This window comes from Schistocerca americana, chromosome 8, assembly GCF_021461395.2.
Source record: "Schistocerca americana isolate TAMUIC-IGC-003095 chromosome 8, iqSchAmer2.1, whole genome shotgun sequence".
In the NCBI taxonomy this organism is placed as follows: domain Eukaryota; kingdom Metazoa; phylum Arthropoda; class Insecta; order Orthoptera; family Acrididae; genus Schistocerca; species Schistocerca americana.
Genome location: NC_060126.1, coordinates 430,529,129 through 430,543,891, shown reverse-complemented (window position 1 = coordinate 430,543,891; position 14,763 = coordinate 430,529,129). Strand labels below are relative to the sequence as shown.

The 14,763-nt window shown below is 47.4% G+C and overlaps 1 protein-coding gene across 1 annotated transcript in view; it reads right to left on the bottom strand.

Annotated features, from left to right (window-relative positions):
- LOC124545897 (jmjC domain-containing histone demethylation protein 1-like) overlaps positions 1-14,763 on the bottom strand; it is a 48,673-nt gene that overhangs the window by 18,844 nt on the left and 15,066 nt on the right. Inside the window, exon 3 of the mRNA XM_047124856.1 lies at positions 2,919-3,239. Within this exon, the coding sequence (XP_046980812.1) occupies positions 2,919-3,239 (321 nt within the window). The remainder of the gene's footprint in view (positions 1-2,918; positions 3,240-14,763) is intronic.

The window sequence follows — 14,763 nt, the reverse complement described above, 5'->3', positions numbered from 1 at the left end:
AACACCAACTTCTGGGGAGGAAGGTCAAAACGAACTGGGAAGAAATGCAAAAGCTCATAGTGGTTGTGAGGATGCAATTTTATTTACTGAAGGCAGAGAACAAGTGACACTGCGGTTCTAAGAGCTGCTGTAAAACCTCTGTGGGATTGTTCCATTGGAGGAGAGTCATGACGAAAAAATGAAGGAATCTCACCTTGGCAGCTGTTGAGTACCAGCCTTCGAAGACTTGCTGCTACAGGGCACAGAGGCAGGAGGATCCTGCTCCATGAGGTCTACAGAAGTGGCATGGCATTGGTCCTCTGTCAGCCTGTGAAGTCCACGGCAGGGAAACAGTTGGTGGTACAGACTGGTGACATGGAGATTGGCCGGGCGAGGATATCACGTGGCGACACCCTCAAAGAGGATCTTCGAGTCAGTAAAGGAGAAGGCCCTTTGCCTTTGTTTGACTTCTTGGAGCCTTTCCGGCTGGCAGAGGAAGATTCTGATGTTGGTTGGCTGGAAGGATGTAGAAAGGCTTCACAGGAGTATTCCTTCCGTCTTTTCTGGCATGCCAGTTATGTAGCTGGTCGCTTTTCCCTGCGAGGCGAAAATTTGGTGGCATGTTGCACAGCTGGAGGAGGAGACTGGGATGCTACCATGACACTGGGTGATTTCACAACCGCACTGCTAAATTTGAGGATGCCTGGACAGCCCGCTCATCAAGATACATGGAACAATCATGGGAGGAGGCAGCACGGTCGCCATTGCAGTCAATGCAGTGGGGAGAAGGAAGCAGACAATTGCCCTTGTGAGCATCCCTACCACAGGTTACACATTTGGCGGAGTGTCTACAGGGCACTATTGTGGTTGTAATGATGGCACTGGTAGCAGCGCATCAGGTTCGGAATATACAGTCTGACTGTAATAGCTTCATAACCTGCTTTGACCTTTGATGGAAGGAACCACTATGAAATGTGAGAAAGAGTGCATGTGGGCACTAAGGAGCCATCTAATTTCTTCATTACCTGGTGGACTGCAATAACACCCTGATCAGAGAGGTATGTTTGGATTCCTGCCTCAGTCAGGCCATCTAACAGGCTAGTGTAAATAACACGATGGGAAGAATTCAGCATTCGATGGGCCTCAACATGAGCAGGATAGCCACAGAGGAGTGAAGCTGCAAGTAGATGTGCTTGAGAATCAGAAATAGTCTCTAAAAGTAAAGTGCCATTGCATAAATAAGAGCTGGATTTCACAGGGTCAGCAATTGCATCAACACCTTTCTGGATAATAAGCAGATTCACCGTAGAAAAGGACTGACCATCTTCAGCATGTGAAACCACAAGGAACCGTGGTGCAGCTGGGAGGGTTTTTGGATTGCTAGCCTCATTCTGTTTATGTCTCAGTCATTGACTTAAGACGAGTGGCTCATTGTGAGAAAATCCCCATGATTGCCAGCATCTCCAATGGTGCACTCCTTCCAACTGGGGGCCCCCTTCAGAAGGGGCACTCCTGCCTTAGATGATTCTTTACACATCATGTCACGCCTCCTGAACACCTGACAGGGATCAGTCAGCAATTTGGGAAGGTAGGAGCTCAGGTAATCACCACTCCCCGGGCCTGGCCTGTACCAGGAAGTATGTGCGAACCCTACCTGTCGACCTGGGGCTGGGAATTTCATATTACCCAGTCACCTGTTACGTGTCAGATGCATGGACCGGCCTTCAGAAGTGCACGGGAGGAAGAAGAAAGAGGAACTTCAAACACCGATGTGGAGGAAGAGGGGGCGGGGGGGGGGGGGGGGGGGGAACACAACAACAGCAACAACAACAACAACAACAACAGTGGAGAGTACTCTGATACTGACTGCCAAAAATGCAGAATACATTTCCAAAAACAGTCCAGATATGTTACCCAAGGGAGGGGGAAAAAAACAGCAAGAGGATAGACACACAGCATGGAACGGAAAAATGCTGCAGAGGCTGGGGTCCCCATGGTAGCCAAGCATAAACCTGCCAAAGAGTGGCAAGCCCCAGGGGTGGGGGTGGGGGGGGGGGGGGGTAGAGGAGGGGGAGAGGGTGTAAGTTAATGCAGACAGGTAGGAAGAATAAACCTGTAATGTTCTGATACAGTATTAACTAGTGTCCAGCTTGACACAGTCAAGTCGTTTAAATATCTGGCTGTAACATTGTAAAGGGATATGAGGTGGAATGAACATGGAAAAGTGTGCTAGGGAAGGCAAATGGTTGACTTCGGTTTATTGAGAGAATTTTAGAAAAGAGTGGTTTACCTGTAAAGGAGATTGTATATAGGACACTGGAGTGACCTATTCTTGAGTACTGCTCAGGTGTTTGGCATCCATACCAGGTCGTATTGAAGGAAGACATCTAAGCAATTTAGAGGAGGGCTGCTAGATTTTTTACCAGTAGATTCAAACAAAACTTAAGTGTTACGGAGATGCTTTGGGAACTCAAATGGGAAGCACTGGAGGAAAAGTAGTGCTCTTTTCAGGAAATACTATTGAGAAAATTTAGAGAAACAGCATTTGAAGATGAGTGCCAAACGATTCTGCTCCCGCCAACATACATTGCGCGTAAGGATGACGAAGATAAGATACGAGAAAGTAGGGCTAATACCAAGGTACACAGACAGTCTTTTTCCTGATCTATTTGCAAGTGGAACAGGACAGGAAATGCAAAGTAGTGGTACAGGGTACCTACCCTCCACCATGCACCTTACAGTGGCTTGCAGAATACTGATATAGATGTACCTGTATTTAATTTGAGACTGCCCTGTACAGCAAGTTGCTGAAAGCATTGTTTTGTGAGAAACAAACAATCTTTAATAATAAAAATTAAAAATTGACTACAATATCTACTGGTATCAAAGAATTGTTTTCTAGAATAGCCTAAAGTTTGAGAAGAAACTTTTAGACTTACCTGAGATCAAGCACAGAGAGGGGAGGACAAGTGCATGACCTGAGGGCTGAGATACCGGTCCAGGAGAACCCTTGCAGTGACAGTTCTCGTAACTGTGGGAGCCTCACGATGAGCCAGGCAAGCTGCTGCTTTGTCAGCGGTGGTCTCATCCAGTTGAGGAGCAAGGCCCCAGGTTGCCGGCGTACGATGCCTGCTAGAAGTGAGGCTGAGGGACGCCGCCTTGGTAAGTCAATACGCCTCCAGATCTGAGGGTCAATGGATGCTCTGGACCATGCTTTACATACCAAAGCACAGTGGCCGAGATCTGCCAATGACAGAAACCTGAACACGAAGAAAAATCTATAGTGTGTGCTTGAGCACTGTTATCTTTCAACATTATTGAAAGATAACTGCATTGCAAAATCCACAGCCAACCTCAGCAATCAACATATGTAGATAAAGCAAAGTACTTACTTACTTACTTACTTACTTACTTACAGTAATAACAGATAAAAATAAAATGTTCATGAACCCAAAAAAAAGTCAGCCCATAAGTTTAAGTAAACACAATCAACAATACAGAAAGAATCAGCTTAATTTTTCAAGGAACTCCTCGACAGAATAGAAGGAGTGACCCATGAGGAAACTCTTCAGTTTCGATTTGAAAGCACGTGGATTACTGGCAAGATTTTTGAATTTGAGTGGTAGCTTAGTGAAAATTGATGCATCAGTATACTGCACACCTTTCTGCACAAGAGTTAAGGAAATCCAATCCAAACGCAGGTTTGATTTCTGCTGAGTATTAATTGAGTGAAAACTGTTTATTCTTGGGAATAAGCTAATATTGGTAACAATAAATGACAGTAAGGAATATATATGTCAAGAGGCCAATGTCACAAGACCCAGACTAGCCAACGGGGTTCGACAAGAGGTTCGTGAACTTACACCACTTATTGCCCGAACCACCCGTTTCTGAGCCAAAAATATCCTTTTAGAATGGGAAGAGTTACCCCAAAATGTAATACCATATGACATAAGCAAATGAAAATAAGCAAAGTAGACTAATTTTCATGTTGAACGATCACTCACTTCAGATACTGTTCGAATAGTAAAAATGACAGCATTAAGTCTGAACAAGATCCTGATCGTGGGCTTTCCATGACAGTGTACTATCTATCTGAACACCTACAAATTTTAACTCTTCAGTTTCACTAATCATATGCCCATTCTGTGAAGTTAAAATGTCAGGTTTTGTTGAATTGTTTGTTAGAAACTGTAAAAACTGAGTCATTACTGTGATTTAGTGTTACTTTATTTTCTGCAAGCCTTGAATTAGGTCATGAACTGCACTATTTGAAACCGAGCCAATGTTGCACACAACACCCCTTACTACCAAGCTAGTGTCATTAGCAAACAGAAATACTTTAGAGTTACCCATAATACTAGAGGGCATATCATTTCTATAAATAAGGAACAGCAGTGGCCCCAAGACTGATCCTTGGGGCACCCCCCACTTGACTGTACCCCACTCAGATCCCACATCACAGCCATTCTCAACATTGTTATTAATGACCTTTTGCTGTCTGTTGCTGAAGTAAGAGGTGAACCAACTGTGAGCTACTCCCCGTATTCCGTAAGGGTCCAACTTCTGGAGCAATATTTTGTGATCAACACAATCAAATGCCTTAGTTAAATCAAAAATATGCCTAGCACTCGAAACCTTTTGTATAACTCATCCAGTACCTCGCAGAAAAAAGAGAATATAATATTTTCAATTGTTAAATGACTTCTAAAGCTGAACTGTAAATTTGATAGCAAATCCTGTGATAAAATGACCAACTATCCTTACATACAGTCTTTTCAATAACTTTAGCAAACACTGATGGCATAGAAATAGGTCTAAAATTGTCTACATTATCCCTTTCTCCCTTTTTATAAAGTGGCTTTACTACTGACAAGGTAACCTCCCCATCACACCCACCTCAAATTTAGTTATAAGTTGGCACAGTGGATAGGCCTTGAAAAACTGAACACACATCAATTGAGAAAACGGGAAGAAGTTGTGTGGAACTATGAAAAAAATAAGCAAAATATACAGACTGAGTAGTCCATGCGCAAGATAGGCAACATCAAGGAGAGTGTGAGCTCGGGGGCGCCGTGGTCCCGCGGTTAGCGTGAGCAGCTGCGGAACGAGAGATCTTTGGTTCAAGTCTTCCCTCGAGTGAAAAGTTTTCTTTCTTTATTTTCACAAAGTTATGATCTGTCCGTTCGTTCATTGACGCCTCTGTTCACTGTAATAAGTTTAGTGTCTGTGTTTTGCGACCGCACCGCAAAACCGTGCGATTAGTAGACGAAAGGACATGCCTCTCCAATGGGAACCGAAAACATTTGATCGCAAGGTCATAGGTCAACCAATTCCTCCACAGGAAAACACATCTGATATATTCTATACGACACTGGTGACGGCATGTGCGTCACATGACAGAAATATGCTGTCGACCCACCCAATTTGTACACTTGGCGAATGGGTAAAAAGGTTCTTCTACCTTGCCCGATTTAGGTTTCCTTGTGGATGTGATAACCACTCCCAAAAAAGTGATTGCATCGGACGGACGGACGGACGGACAGATAATAATTATCTGAAAATAAAAAAATTAAACTTTTCACTCGAGGGAAGACTTGAACCAAGGATCTCCAGTTCCGCAGCTGCTCACGCTAACCACGGGACCACGGCGCTGCTGAGCTCACATTATCCTTGTTGTTGCCTATCTTTCACATGGACTACTCAGTTTGTATATTTTGCTTATGTTTTTCATTGTTCCACACAACTTCTTCCTGTTTTCTCGATTGATCTGTGTTCAGTTTTTCAAGGCCTATCCACTGTGCCAACTTATAACTAAATCTGAAGGGGGTGCAATGGGGAGGTTCCCTTGTGAGTACTTCAACCATTCTGGAAACTGACCATTCCTATTGGAAAAATTACAAATATAGCTCAATACAGGGCTAACATGTGCAGCAAAGTACTTAAATATTCTGCTAGGCACTGCATCACATCCATGAGAGTCCTTAGTCTTCAGTGATTTAATTATTGACTCAATCTCACCTTGCCTGTATCACAGAGGAGTATTTCAGACATCAATCTCGGAAAGGCACATTTGCCAAGAAAGTTATACGATTCTCTGTAGAAACTAAATTTTTATTTACTTCATCAGCAATGCTCGGAAACTGTCCTCCCTTTGAAACTTTTTTTTTTTTTTTTTTTTTTTTTGGTGGGGTTTAAGGGCGCTCAACTACTGATGTCATTAGTGCCCAGTCACAGTTGTTAGAGCACATGGAATCTAGTAAAACTCAAGGGGAGGGGGGGACACCAGAAAGGCTTGACAAAGATTCAGATAAAATAAGTAAAAAAGTTAGATGTCTTCGGACAAGCCAGTCAAAGTTATAAAATGCAGAACATGAGCAGCTGCTCAAGCGTCATCAGCTAAAATATCCGGTAAAGTAGATGGCAGGGACAGGACAACACGAGATTGACTAAAGCGGGGACACGACAATAAAACATGGCGCACTGTTAATGCCTGACCACAAGGACACTGCGGGCCTGGGTCACCGGAGAGCAGGTAGTGGTGGCTAAACCGGCAATGCCCAATCCGCAACCTGGTCAGAAGGACCTCTTCTCGCCGAGATGGTCAGGAGGAGGTTGTCCAAGCAGTTGGGAGCGGTTTTACTGCCCGGAGCTTGTTTCCTTGGAGGGATGACCAAGCATCCCACCACAACGACACAAGCCTCTTACAAATATCCCCACGAACGTCAGATGACGGGACACAATGGGAGGCTGGCCGAGGCAGGAGGACTGTAGCCTTGGCTGCAGCATCTGCAGCCTCATTCCCAGGCACTCCTACATGTCCAGGAACCCACAGAAAGCTGACAGGGGAACCATTATCAGTGAAAGAATGGAGGGACTGCTGTATCCGTTGAACCAAGGGATGGACCGGATAGGGAGCTCCAAGGCTCTGAAGAGCACTGAGTGAGTCAGAGCAGAGTACATACGATGAATGGCGGTGGCGGCAGGCGTACTGAACGGCCTGATGGAGAGCAAAAAGCTCGGCCATAAAGCTGGAACATTGGCCGAGGAGCCGGTATTTAAAGGTGGCGGCCCCGACGACAAAGGCACAGCCAACACCATCGTCAGTTTTGGAGCCATCTGTGAAAATAAAGGTGTGACCGGCAAGTCGAGCACGAAGTTCGACAAACCGTGAGCAATACACTGCAGCCGGAGTACCCTCCTTCGGGAGTGAGCTGAGCTCCAGAAAAATACGAACCGGAGCCTGGAGCCAAGGTGGTGTCGGGCTCTCACCCTCTCTGAAGGTGGTAGGGAGGGCAAAATCCAATTGTCGAAGCAGGCAACGGAAGCGGACTCTGGGGGGCAGCAGCGCAGACACATACAACCCGTACTGACGGTCGAGAGAATCTGCGAAGAAGGACTGGTAAGAGGGGTGGTCGGGCATAGACAACAGCCGGCAGGCATACCGACACAGCAGTACGTCGCGCCGGTAGGTCAATGGTAATTCGGCAGCTTCAGCATAAAGACTCTCGACAGGACTAGTGTAGAAGGCTCCGGTCGCAAGATGTAACCCCCGATGGTGGATGGAGTTGAGACGGCATAAGAGGGATGGCCGAGCAGACGAGTAGACGAAGCTCCCATAATCCAGCTTCGATTGGACTATTGACCGATACAAGCGAAGCAGGACAGTGCGATCCGCTCCCCAAGATGAACCACTAAGAACTCTGAGGACATTAAGGGAACGTGTACAACGGGTCGCCAAATAAGAGACATGCGGAGACCAACAAAGTTTCCTGTCCAACGTGAGCCCTAGAAACTTAGTTGTTTCCACGAATGGGAGAACAACGGGACCGAGATGTAAGGATGGCGGAAGGAACGCTTTATATCGCCAAAAGTTGATACAAACCGTCTTCTCTTCAGAGAACCGGAAGCCATTTGCCACACTCCGTGAGTATAGGCTGTCTAGACAACGCTGAAGGCAGCGCTCCAGTAGGCATGTTCTCTGGGCACTGCAGTAGATCGCGAAGTCATCGACAAAGAGAGAGCCTGAGACATTAGGTGGAATGCAATCCATAATTGGATTGACCGCGATGGCAAAAAGGGCTACACTCAAGACAGAGCCCTGAGGCACTCCGTTCTCCTGGAGGAAGACGTCGGACAATATGGAACCCACACGTACCCTAAACTTTCGATCCGTTAAAAAGGAATCAATAAAAAGGGGCAGGCGACCGCGTAGGCCCCACCTGTGCATAGTGCAAATCGAAGAACACTGCTACCGTTCGGCGCCTTCGCAAAAAGTTGTTCATGATGAATGTCTACAAGGTCACAAGGTGGTCAACAGCGGAGCGGCGGTGATAAAAGCCGCATTGGACATTGGTAAGTAGCCGTCGAGATTCAAGAATCCAAACTAACTGAGCATGAAGCATGCGCTCCATTACCTTACAGACACAGCTTGTAAGAGAAATAGGGCGGTAACTAGAAGGAAGGTGTCTATCCTTCCCGGGTTTGGGTGTAGGCGGCGAAAGGTGCGTAAAGCACGTCGTCGAGCACAGATAGCGTCTCTACAAGCCTCATTCCACCAGGGGACGGAAACGTGACGTGAAGAAGAGGTAGTACGAGGAATGGAACGTTCGGCAGCATTGATGATAACAGCCGTGAGGTATTCGACCTGACTGTCACAACTGAGAAAATCGTGGTCCAGAAAGGTCGCCAGGGAGGAGTAAAGTCCCCAGTCAGCTTTCGGTATGTTCCAGCTCGAAGGACGTGGGGATGGGGTGTGGTGCAGGAGACGAACGACACAGGGGAAGTGGTCGCTCGAATAGGTGTCAGAAAGGCCATACCACTCGAACCGACAGGCAGGAGTGGTAGAACAGATCGAGAGGTCCAAGTGGGAGTAGGTATGAGTAGAGTCCGAGAGGAAAGTCGGGGCGCCAGTATTGAGGCAGACAAGATTGAGATGGTTGAAGACATCCGCCAAGAGTGAGCCTCTTCGACAGGATGCAGGAGAGCCCCAAAGGGGATGATGGGCATTGAAGTCGCCAAACAATAAAAACGGCGGGGGAAGCTGAACAATCAGGTGCATCATGCCAGCCCGACTGACTGCGGATGACGATGGATTGTAGATGGTACAAACTGAAAAAGTAAAAGCAGAAAGAGTAATACGGACAGCTATTGCTTGGAGTGGGGTGGTCAATGGGAAGGGATGGTAATAGACATCGTCCCGAACGAGCAACATGACCCCACCATGAGCTGGGATACCGTCCACAGGGGTGAGGTCATACCGCTCCGAGGTATAGTGGGTAAAGGCAATACGGTCAGTCGGGCGCAACTTGGTTTCCTGGAGACCAAGGACAAGCGGACAGTGCAGGCGGAGGAGCAGTTGTAATTCCTCCCGATTAGATCGAATACCTCTTATGTTCCAATGTAACAAGGCCATCGCGAGTCAAAAAAGAGGGGGAACGAGACGGGGGAAGAGCTGGTCACCTCGACGGCCGCGGAAGGCCAGGTTTCGAGGGAACAACGCTACAACCGGCGGGAGGTGGATCCTGTTCCATTGAGTCGTCGCCAGCTGCAGCCACTGTCCTTGGTTGTGTAGGAGGAGCAGCATCATTTGCCGACGAGAGGCCAGCTGAGTGCCTGGCAGCAGAGCGTCCCGGCGAAACTGAGGACGGCCGGGAGCAGCGACTCACGGATGGAGCGTCAGACGAAACGCGCTGGGGTGGAGAGGGGGATAGAGACTACTTCTTGGAAGTCCGAGGAGGCACAGGGATGGTGGGCTGGACCTGAAGAAGGTCCTCACGCGTGGGGTCCGTTTTGGAACGCTGGACCTCGGAAGCTGGGGTCCGGAACGTTTCCCCGATGGACGCCTGAGAAGAGGATCGCTTCTCAGGCGGCGGGAGGGGGGGTGGAGGAGGAGGAGGAGGAGGAGGAGGAGGAGGAGGAGGGAGGGTGGCCCCTGGGGCAGAGGGGGCGGGGGGCCACGGGGGAGGAGGATTTGGAAGGGAGGGATTTGGGAGGCGGAGGCATAGACCCTGGATGGGGGGAGGAGGCGGAGGGGGGACAGGATAGGGGTGAGGATACCGCGGAAGGAGTGGACACAACTGAGGCAAACGAAGTGGTCGACGGCACGGGATGGAGGCGGTCATACTTCTTCCTGGCCTCAGAATAAGAGAGACGATCCAAAGTTTCGAGTTCTTGTATCTTCTTCTCCTTCTGATACGCGGGGCAGTCTAAGGATCTAGGCGAGTGGATGCCAGGACAATTAACGCACCGAGGTGGTGGGGTGCATGTATGTTCCTCACGAAGAGGACGTCCACGATCGCCACAAAGGGGCTCAGCCTCACACCGTGACGACATGTGCCCAAAGCACAAACACCGAAAACAGCGCATAGGAGGCGGGACGTAAGGTCGCACGTCGCAACGGTAGCACATCACCTTTACCTTCTCCGGGAGAACGTCCCCCCTCGAAGGCGAGGATAAAGGCCCCGGTGTCGATGCGACGGTCTTTGGGGCTGCGCTGGACTCGCCGGACGAAACGCACACCTCGGCACTCCAGGTTGGCCCTGAGCTCCTCATCAGATTGCAGCAGGAGGTCCCGATGAAAAATAACCCCCTGCGTCCTATTTAGTGCCAGATGCGGGACAATGGACACTGGGATGTCCCCTAGGCGGTCGCACGCCTGGAGCGCCGCCGACTGTGTGGCGGAGGTGGTCTTTATAAGAACGGACCCCGAACGCATCTTACTGAGAGCCTCTATTTCCCCGAAGATGTCCTCAATGTGCTGAACAAAGAACATGGGCTTGGAGGTGGCGAACGTCCCCCCATTGGTTCGAGAACAGACCAACAGGGGGAAGTACTTCGCCCCAAGCCGGCGGGCCTGTCCCTCCTCCCAGGGAGTGGCCAAGGGGGAAAGGGCAGGAGAACCAGAACCAGAGACAGAGACAGTACCTTTCCTTTTGAAAGACTCGGCCGCAGAGCGACCTGATACGTGTTGACGTTTCACCTGCGAAACGTCCGCCCCGATACCACCCACTCCGACCAGGGGCTCTCCCCACGGGCGCCACCCAGCCTCAGCAAGGGCCACCTGGCAGGATGACCGTTGCCGGGAGTCCTGATGCCCCAAGGAGACGGGCATCTACTCCTTGGCCGACATGAGGAGGGTGCAGCTCAGGTATCGGCAGTACGATCCCTGTGTTGTCAGGGGGCTACAACCTAGAGGGTACATGACGACCCCACCACAACGGGCTGGCTACCGCGCTGGATTTCTGGTGCCATGGAAAGTCCATCATGATCATAGGTGCAGATGGGGATGCACTATGGGCGTAACTTGTACAACCCATCAGGCGTTTAGGCCCAATTTGAGGAATAGTGGGTATGGTTACAACACCGGTACAATGCTGAGTGCCAAGGTCTTAGTGCACTGAGGACCAGTGGTACACCACATAAGGCGTCCTTCCCCAAAAGGCTCGTACTTCTGTAGAATTTTGAAAAATGGAGGTCAAACCCCAAGGGGGACCATCACATGGAAGGCCGAAACGGTTGAAACTCCTTTTAGTCGCCTCTTACGACAGGCAGGAATACCTCAGGCCTATTCTTACCCCGGACCCGCAGGGGGTGAAACTGTTTTGTTAGTGTGGTTGTAAATGCACCATTACTTATCACAGGAACTCCTGGTACTCTTTTCCTTACACGGACAGGACCAACTCTTTGAAACCACATATGCAGTCTAGTGGGTTAGGATCCCAAGTGTGACACACACCTCACTATCTTATCCTGGTGGACCCTCATTTGTGAGTAATCAATGAAGGTTAATGTCCTATGATGTACTAAATGACAAAAGCCGCAATAACTATTTTTGAATTCCATCTGTAGCTTAGTGGTTACGTTATTTGGCTGGTATGCTGAAGGTAGTGGGTATGAGACGTTGCATGTTTTTTCCACACACATTTACAGAAATGATTATTTTTATTCAGTTATTGTGGCTGCACTATGAATATGGTTGTAAGTCTTCCTCCAAAGGCAATCATTGTTATGGACAAACCTCCATGTAACATACAAGTTGACAAACACAGTACAATCCCAAAGTGAGGACATTGCAACTGCTGCGAAAGAGGTGTCCTGCCTGCAATGAGAGCAGAAGACACAGGGGTATTTTCTTTGATTCAGGAACAGAGACATGCCGAAGTTGCACGGTCAATGACATGTCTGAAGAGAAACACCACACGCTTAGCTACATGCCACCATATGATTGCGATTGAAGTGCAGTAGAGTTGGCATGAGCGAAAGTAAGAACTTGTTTAAGGGGCACAACATTTTATGGGACATCTCTAGTGACAATATGTTTAAGATTGCCTGTGGATCTCTTCTGCCACAGTAACTGCTGATGACTTGGAAGGTACTGCAGGAAGGTTCAGCCAGTGGAAGAAGATTACTTGAGGCATGAATGGTTTGTTGAACTCCCAAGCAAATAAATTTATACTGCCAAGCCATTAGCGACAATAGTTATGCATTATGTAAGTGCAGGTATGGAATACAGGACTAATGTGTGCTTACACTTCAGTGTTAGTGTTCAAAATTTTAATAATTTTATTTGCGGAATGTAAGTTTTACTAATTACTCTTCAGTTTTGAACTGTAGGAGAAATGGTATGGAATTAATAGCAAAGAGCAGAATAATTCAACATGATTATCAGTTTCAATTTCACTATTCCTGTAAGCATTCTTAAACCCCTGTTTTTACTTTTGTTGAAGTGCAGCTTGGAAATGACACACACACTGGAGAAAGGAACACAGAAGATGAATGTGTTGCTTTGAGAGACGAAGTAGTGAAGGAGCAGATGATTGTTTTCAGAAAACCTTGGGCAACAACAGACACTGGATTTGACTGAAGAAAGGAGAAAACATAAAATTGCAGCAAATTAAGCAGGTGATTGTGAATACAAGTGCCTAAAAGACAGAGCAAGTGCAAAACAGCAAAGAACAAATGGCTGTAGGAGAAATTGAATGTTATAGAAGCATATCTGACAAGGGGAAAAGATAGATACCACCTAAAGGAAAATAAAGAGGTCTTTGGCAAAAAGCAGCTGTATGAATACGAAGAGCTCAGGTGGAAAACCAGTATTAAGCAAAGAAGGGAAAGCTGTAAAGCATATGTAGAGGGGATATAGAAGGGAAATTTACATGGAGGCAATATTATAGAAAGGGAAGAGGACAAAAGAAGATGAGATGGGAGATATGGTATGCAAGAACAATTTGACAGAGCACTGGAAGACCCAGGCTGAAACTAGACCTCAAGAGTATGCAACATTCCCTAAAAACTGTCAACCTCACAGGAGGGCCAGCCATTATGTCACTATTCCAACTGGCATAGAAGATACGAGACTGGCAAAATATCTTCAGACTCCATGAAGAATGTAATTACTCCAATTCCAAACAAGGTAGGTGCTGACTGGTGTGGATGCTGAACAGTTAGTTTAGTAAGTCACAGCTGCAAAATATTGACTTGAATTATTTAAAGAATAATGGAAAAACTGGTAGAAGCCAACCTTGGCCAATTGACTGAGGGGTGGGGGTTATGGGACTAAATGGTGAGGTCATCAGTCCTGCAATTCAATAATTACTTGCGTAAAAGGTGTCTACTGAAAGTGGGTGGATCCAGTCAGATGGGTCAAAATATAAAGTGAGGAAGCCAAAAACACACAGTAGAAGGGATAAAAGGGTTGGCCAAATCTAAATACTACAAAAACAGAGGGATTAAAGAGCAGTCTTTGCAAGGGCGAGTAGTCATGGCTCCCAGACCCAGAAAATGTAAAAAGAGGCCGCACCCATAACTACCCTGCCCCTGCTCCAGGAGTAAAGCAAAGCCTTATAACTGAAAATAAAAACCACTTTCATATAGAAAACTGAGGACCACTTCAACCTTCACAATCTTATACTAATATTAAAGACAAGGAATCTGGAAGGCTGTACTTAGTACAAAAGGCCAAAAGGAGGGGACATTCCACCAATATGAGATAACATCAGTCCGGCTCCACAGCCACATTGTGAAGGTGGCTCGTTAAACAAGAGGAAACTGTGGATGAGTCTAGTATGACCAATATGTAGACAGCATAAGACAATGGACTCATTCCAACTGGAGCAGAAGGAAAAAGACCAAACGGCAGTCATTGGGTTGGTTGGTTTGTGGGATTAGAGGGACCAGACTGCTATGGTCATTGGTCCCTTTTTCCAAAACTTCAAACACCCACACCAAATAAAAACTAGCAATGGACATGACAACAGACGACATAGGACAAAAACGACGCAGACTGAGACCAAACAAAAGGAACTAAAATCACACAGAGTGTGACAGTGGTTGACCGATCACAGAGACAAAAAAGGAAAAGCCAACCACCTAGAAACACACTAAAAATAACCCAGTTTAAAATCATAGGCCAAAGGCCAGACTCCTATCAAAAAAATGATAAACACTCAGATTAAGTGATAAAAAACCCCTGCCCAAATAAAACGCAAAACTAAGCCTGCCATGGCAGTGTCATCTGTTAAAAGGGCAGGGAGCGTATCAGGCAGTGCAAATGTCCGCTTTTAGCTGTGCTCAGGCAGACAGGCCAACAAAATGTGGACCACCACCAAAGCTGCCCTGCAGCGACAGAGAGGTGGGTCCTCACGGCTCAGTAAATATCTGTGCGTCAGCCGGGTGTGGCCAATGCAGAGCCGACAAAGGACAACTGAGTCCCTGCGAATGGCTCGCATGGCTGACCACCACGCAGTCGTCTCCTTGACAGCACAGAGTTTATTAGGTGTGGGC